The sequence below is a fragment of the Phaseolus vulgaris genome, chromosome 1 (genome assembly GCF_051622355.1).
Source record: "Phaseolus vulgaris cultivar YP4 chromosome 1, ASM5162235v1, whole genome shotgun sequence".
NCBI classification, from domain to species: Eukaryota; Viridiplantae; Streptophyta; class Magnoliopsida; order Fabales; family Fabaceae; genus Phaseolus; species Phaseolus vulgaris.
This window is the reverse complement of record NC_143498.1, coordinates 42,414,154-42,421,541: the sequence shown is the minus strand read 5'-3', so window position 1 is coordinate 42,421,541 and position 7,388 is coordinate 42,414,154. Positions and strand designations below refer to the sequence as shown.

The following is a 7,388-nucleotide window of genomic DNA, read 5'->3' as shown; positions in this document are numbered from 1 at the left end:
AGTGGCTTAAGTCCCATTCCCCTCGATGTTTCTAAAATCATTTTTCTCCCTAGGGGTTTTGTCAAAGAATCTGCCAGATTCTGTTATGAATTGACATTGTTAATAGAAATCGTTCCACTCTTTAATAGTTGTTTCACCGAATTATGTCTCAATTGTATATGTCTATTCTTTCCATTGTAACTTTTATTTTTAGCTATAGCTATTGCCGATTGGAAATCACAATGCATTGATACAGATGGGGTTGGTTTCATTCCTAATGGAATGTTTGCTAAAAAGTTTTTCAACCACTCAACTTCACTACCAACCATTTCTAGAGCAACAAACTCAGATTCCATTGTTGATCTTGCAATAGTAGTTTGTTTGGCTGCCATGTAATTGCATCACCCTCAAGTGTAAATACATAACCACTAGTGGATTTTGTCTCATTTGAATCAGAGATCCAGTTAGCATCATTCTACCCTTTTAGCATAGCGGGAAATCCATTATATTCAATGGCATAATCCATTGAACCTCTTAAATATTTCATGAGTCTCGCAAGTGCATCCCAATGATCATGACTAGGACATTGAGTGTATCTACTCAGTCTATCTACTGCATAAGCAATATCTGGTCTAGAAAAACTCATTAAATGCAATAAGCTCCCAATTATCTGGGCATATTGAGTTTGAGAAATAGATTTTCCTCTGTTCTTCTTTAATTTAGAGTTAGCATCATAAGGGGTACTCACTGAATTAAAGTCATAGTAACCAAACTTCTTAAGAAGTTTCTCAGTGTATTTTTCTTGGGATAGTAATATATTATCTCCCTTCCTTTTGATTTTAACTCCTAGAATCACACTTGTTTCCCCTATGTCTTTTATCTCAAACTTAGATCCAAGAAATAATTTTGTTTTAAAAACTATCATTGCATGTACAAAAAATTAGCATGTCATCCACATACAAACATATTATGACATATTCACCATTTTCAGATCTAGAATACACACATTTATCAGCATCATTGGTAGAAAAACCTTCACAAAGTAAAATATTATCAAGTTTTTCATGCCATTGTTTTGGTGCTTGTTTCAAACCATACAAAGATTTTAAAAGTTTGCATACTTTTTCCTTTAGACCTGGAACTACACATCCTTCAGGTTGAGTCATATAAATTTCCTCTTCAATTCACCATTCAGAAAAGTTGTTTTAACATCCATGTGGTGAATTACTAACTTATGGATAAATGCTAAGGTTAGCAACACCCAGATAGAGGAAATCCTAGTAACAGGTGCAAAAGTATCAAAGTAATCTATGTTATGTTTTTTAGTAAAACCTTTAGCTACTAATATTGACTTACATTTTTCTATGGATCCATCAGGATAATACTTCTTCTTAAAGATCCACTTACAACCATTGAGTTTTGCTCCTTTAGGCAGATCTACTAAGGTCCACGTATTATTTTTCTTAATTGAATCAAGCTCAGTTTTAATGGTTTTATCTCAATGTTTAGCATCTGGAGCACTAATAGCTTCTATAAAACTTATTGGATCATTTTCAACTAGATAAGTGTAAAAGTCATCTCCAAATGAGGTTTCCTTTCTCGATCTTTTCCTTCTACTGACATCCTCACTCAAGGCATCACTAGTATTATCTATAGGTTGTTCAGATGTACCACTACTCTTTAGAGGAAAGATGTGTTCAAAGAACTTAGTGTTTTTCGTCTCTACTATAGTGTTACGTTCAATTATATCACTATTAAGAACTAAAAACCTATAGGCAACACTATGTTCTGCATATCCTAAGAACATACAATCAAATGTTTTAGAGCCTATTTTCCTTTTCTTAGGATCAAGTAACATCACTTTAGCTGAACACCCTCACAAAATTAGGTTTTCATATTAGGTTGATAACCTTTCCACAACTCATAGGATGTTTTACCGGTTTTACTATGTAGTATCATATTTTGCAAAAAACACGCAGTAAGTAGAGATTCACCCCATAAATTATCAAGAGAATTGTAACTAATAAACATGGCATTCATCATTTCTTTAAGAGTCCTATTTTTCCTTTCAGCTACTCCATTAGACTCGGGTGACTACGATGAGGTTACTTCATGAATAATACCTTCTTTTATACAATAATCATTAAATAAAACATATTCACCACTTCTATCTGATCTAATTCTTTTAATTTTCTTATTCAATTGATTTTCTACTTCCGCTTTATAAGTTAAGAACATGTCAAAAGCTTCATCCTTATGTTTAATTAAATACACTTTGGTGTATCTAAAAAAATCATCTATAAAAGTTACAAAATAATTTTTACCACCTCTAGACATGGTTTGTTTTAAATTAGCAAGGTCAATATGAATTAAACTAAGAAGTTCAGTTTAGCGTTATACAAAATGACATGTTTTCTTTGTTATTTTAGATTCTACGCATACATCACATTTACTATTTTGTTTGTCATGCATGTTGATTAATCTTAGTCGTTGTAATTTCATAACATACGAAGAATTCACATGTCCTAATCTAGCATGCCATATATTATACGAGTCAACAATATAAGCAGAAGATTCAGATTCATTCATAACTTCAAAAATGTTCAATACAAAAAGACCTTGATCACAATATCCCTTCCCCACAAAAACATTGTTTTTTGTCATAACAATCTTGTTAGATTCAAATGACACTTTAACCCCAAATTTACTTAGCAATGCCACAAAGATCAAATTAACTCTAATTGATGGCACATGTAGCACATCACTCAAAGCCAAAGTTTTACCAGATGTGAGCTTCAGAAGAACTTTTCCTTTTCCTAGGATTGGAGTTGTCTTGGAGTCACCGAGATAAACTTGTTCTTCTCCATCCCCCACACTTGTGTAGGAGGTAAACACATTTATGTTTGCACAAATGTGTCTGGTAGCCCCAGAGTCTACCACCCATTTGCTCACATTTGTCACAAGATTTACTTGTGAAACGACTGCCGCAATAGTATCTTCTCCTTCGGCTAGATTTGCCTTAGGAGGATAGTCGTTTTTGGCCCTATGTCTACACTGAGGTGCATGATGACTTGGCTTTCCACAGACAAAACAATTACCCTTTTTCTTGAAAGTGGGGTTAGTTCCATTGGGACGAGAGAATTTATTATATTTCTTTTTATGATCAAAATTTTTCTCGTAACGTTTTGGAGCTAGTTTGTCTTCTACCACGTTTGCTTTGACAGACAAAGTTTTGGCCTTTGCAGCAACGCACTCCTTCCTGTTTGTGTCTTCGATGATGATGTGGGTGATCAGATCTGATAGTGACATCTATGTGTGTTTGTGCTTCAGTTGTTGTTTGTAATCCGTCCAAGATTGCGAAAGTTTTTCGATCAAGAGTTCGGACACGAATTCATCCAGCAAAGTTATGCTTTCAACTTTGATATCTTCAATAAGCTTGTGATATTCATTTATCTGGATTTTGATGTATTTGCCTTTAATCATCTCCCAACGGTAGTAGTTTGCAATTACGAAACTTTGTCTAACGATGTCTTCGACAGTATATTTGAGGATAAGAGAATCCCAAATATATTTTGCATTCTTATAAGAAGCATAGACATTGAACAGATCGTTAAATAACACAATGAGTAAGGGGTGACGACATACCTTATTTGCATGGATCTAATCATCAACTTGTTTTACAGCCGTGGTTGAGTCGGGTTTGGAAGTTGTAAGTACAAAAGCAACTCCGTACATGTCCAATAGGGTGGACACGCGTTCTTGCCAATGTTGGAAATTCTGACCGACGAAGACTTCAATTTTTGAGACATCCGTAAATGGTTTCGCAAAAATGGATTGCGTTGCGGAAACAACATTTGACGTTTCCAGAGCAGCGTTGTTGTTGTTCGCATTTTCAGACATAAGTCCTTACGATTGTAGTAAATGAGGCTTTAAAACGAACAAAAATTGGTTTCCCGAGGCGTGAGTAATCACTGTCCGTAAGGACTAATCCACGATGTATTGCGCAAGTCCCCCAGGATACAACAAGAACTTTTCGGAGATTTTCGAGAATCAAAACTAGCAAGTAACTCTTAAAAGAGTAACATGTAATGAACCCAGAAAAGTATTCATAATAAAATAATTTAATAAATGATGATAAAGAAAAAGAAAAAGTAAAAAATGGAGAAGGAGGAGAAGAGGCACAGTGGTGGGTTTCAAATAAGATGAAAATTGTGAGTGAGAGTTGTGTGAAGGAAGAGGATGAAATGCGGTATTTATAGATGAAGAAACCCAAAACTGTCGCATCTTCAATCCTTAATGGAGTCGTGACCGCCGCAGGAGATGGAGGAAGACCCACGGGAAAGGAGGAGCCAACCACCCACGATTCTTGCAACGTTCTCAAGGTTCTGCAAGACCAGCAGAGCTGAGGCATGAACGTTCCCAGTCGTGCGGCTACGAATCGGGGTGGAGTGGCCAATGTCGCGCAACATTCTCGGCTGCACTTCTGAGATCTCCTCCAACGGCATCGAAACGGCTAGATTTTCTGCGCATACCCTGTTGCATACTTTGTTTCTGTTTTTCAACATATATTCATTCGTCTGTTCATACAATTTTACGACAGAATCTACTAGAGTAACATCCTTGTAGATGTATCATGAGTGCAAATTAAATGAATTTAAAAAGAGGATGTCGGAATCGAAGTCAGGGATGCCGACGATGGCTTTGTTGCCGAGTAGATTCGTTGTAGCACGAGTGTGACTCGTTCACCATGAATCGATGCAAGTGTTTATCGAGCAAATATCAGTGTCGCTTCACTGATTTCTCTTTGGATGTTACCCTGTCTGGTGTTTCTCTCACCGGAAGGTGGAGGAGAGAGGAAAAAAGGGATAAAAGGTGGTGGTGGAAGGTGGAGAAAAGTGGTGGTGAACGATATCCAATCTCAATAACAATGACTTAAATGTCATGTCAACACCTGATTGTGACACATCACATTTTTCAATTCCATCTCTAAGTTATATAAACAACATTTGACGTCATAAGATGCAACGTAACTCAAAGGATCAATTTGTATATATTTAATAAAAATATAAAATAAAATTGATTTTTTAACAAATAAGATAATTATACTAAAATTTTATTAAAATTTTATTTTAACAGTTATTACTCAACTACTTAGTCAAAAACATTAATTTTAGCATAAAACATTTATAAGTTAAATTAATATCTTACAGATTATAACTTCAATTAATAGTTCAAAGGTTTACCTTTTCCTTATAACATATAACTTAAATTAATATTTTAAATGTGTACCTTTTCTTTAAAGCATTTAAATATCTAAATAAAAGCAAGGAAAATCATGTTCTCTTATTAGACCATTGAAATAAGGTGGACCTATAATCTATTTTAGATATTTTTTTAATAATCTAAGGGATGTTATTCTGAAATACATTCTACAAAATTTATTCTAAAAGCCACATTTTAGGAGAAATCTTAGTCCAAAACATTTTTTAAAAAAAAATCAAAATTTTTAAAAAACATTTTTTAAATTACATTTATAAATTCCCGAAATGGATGTCGAGAAAAATTTCAGAAAAACTAATTCAAAAATCATTTAAAAAGGGATAAAGAACTTTATCGGCTAGAGAAAGAAACACCTAATCTAAAGCACCGCTGAACAGTTATTCCCACAAAAATATAACTACTACAAGAGTGGTTGTCTGCTACGTGTCCCTAACATTGGAACCCCAACTGTGATGAAGGTGCTAGCTAACAGACACGCGGCAATTACGTGTAAGAAGAGGAATGACAAAAACTTACCACGCGTACTACATGTACACGTGTGGAAAAGTTAGCGTAGCACCTAAATCTATTTATTTGGTGTGTGGTGTTAGGGTCTGATACACTGAGCTGAAGAAAAGTAATCTGAGAAAGAAAGAAGAAGAAAGAAAAAAACAGAATCGATCGTTGAAAATGCAGGGAGGAAAGAAAGCAGGAGAATCCGTGAAGGAAACGGCTTCAAACATGGGTGCTTCTGCCAAAGCTGGCATGGAGAAGACTAAGGCCACTGTCCAAGAGAAGGTACCAACCATTTATTTTTCAATCATTCTATACAACCATTGTATTAATACTACTATCATATTACATAAATTATGGAACCAATAAATGTGCACGTGCTATAACCAGGCAGAAAGATTGACAGCACGTGATCCGTTGCAAAAGGAAGTGGCAACCCAAAAGAAGGAAGCAAGGGTCAACCAGGCCGAGCTCGACAAGCAGGCGGTGCGTGAGCATAACGCGGCGGCCAAGCAGTCGGCCACCCACTCCGCCACCGGGGAGCATGGCCATCACACAGGGCTCCACCAGACGTCGGCGATGCCAGGTCATGGAACTGGACAGCCCACGGGCCACGTGACCGAGGGAGTGGTGGGCTCGCATCCCATTGGGACCAATCGAGGCCCGGGTGGGACGACTACGGCCCATAATACCCATGCAGGTGGTAACCCGAATGATTATGGCTATGGGACTGGGGGTACTTACAATTAAATAATGATGATTATATCATCAAAGGTTATTAGCAACGGTTTAATAAAAATGGCGTAGTTGGTTTTTGTGCCATGTTCTCTTTTTCTCTCCATTTTTTCCATGGAGAGTGAATGGGTGTTGTTACTGGTTTAAAAAGGTTTTTCACTATGTATCACTTTGTTTCAATAAATAAATAAGATCTTGTTTGGGTAATAGATCACACATATTCTATTATACATTATCAAATTATTTTTTACGAAATTTACCTTGATTATTATCATGAGATTTTCAATATCTTTTGTCTTTTTATTTTTATATGACAATCTGTTAATGTTTGTTTGTGTCTTATTTATTTAAAATGCATACATTACGAGAATAATATATTAACAAATGCGAGAATGTTACAGTTATATAATACTCTTGTGAATAAATTTGTGACTTTGTAAAAACTTAATGAAGAAAATAAAAGGCATATATAAATTGCCAATGTTGTTTATCTAATGAGTAAACAAAATCGAAGTATTTCCAAAAGATACAAGTCACCAACTATTCCTTTTCCATATTTTGAAGTTTGAACCTACTCTTAAATCAAAAGATACATCATCATGGTTCTTTATGTCGATAAGTTTTGCCTTCTATTCTTAAACATGTTATTTATCATGATATTTCCCTTATTGGTAGAGTCAAGTCCGCACGATCATTATGCGTAAATAGATTAATGAGATTAAGTAATTTGATTAATTAGTGATCAGTATTAGGTAATGTACTCAACATTTAAACAGGATTAATAATCCTAACAGCAATTAAACAATTAAAAATTATGTGTTTGAGTGTTTTTTTTTATATGCCATCCAAAAATTTGGAGTTCACGAAAATGGAGTTCACGAAAATGAGAGCCAATAGTAAAA

At 35.1% G+C, this 7,388-nt stretch overlaps 1 protein-coding gene across 1 annotated transcript; it reads left to right on the top strand.

Moving 5' to 3' along the window:
- The first annotated feature begins 5,844 nt into the window (after window positions 1–5,844).
- On the top strand, window positions 5,845–6,700 carry LOC137814144 (18 kDa seed maturation protein). Its single transcript, XM_068616721.2, has 2 exons — window positions 5,845–6,036; window positions 6,142–6,700. Exons 1-2 carry the CDS (start codon window positions 5,929–5,931, stop codon window positions 6,499–6,501), a joined length of 468 nt encoding a protein of 155 aa, XP_068472822.1. The 5' UTR covers window positions 5,845–5,928; the 3' UTR covers window positions 6,502–6,700.
- Window positions 6,701–7,388: the final 688 nt, after the last annotated feature.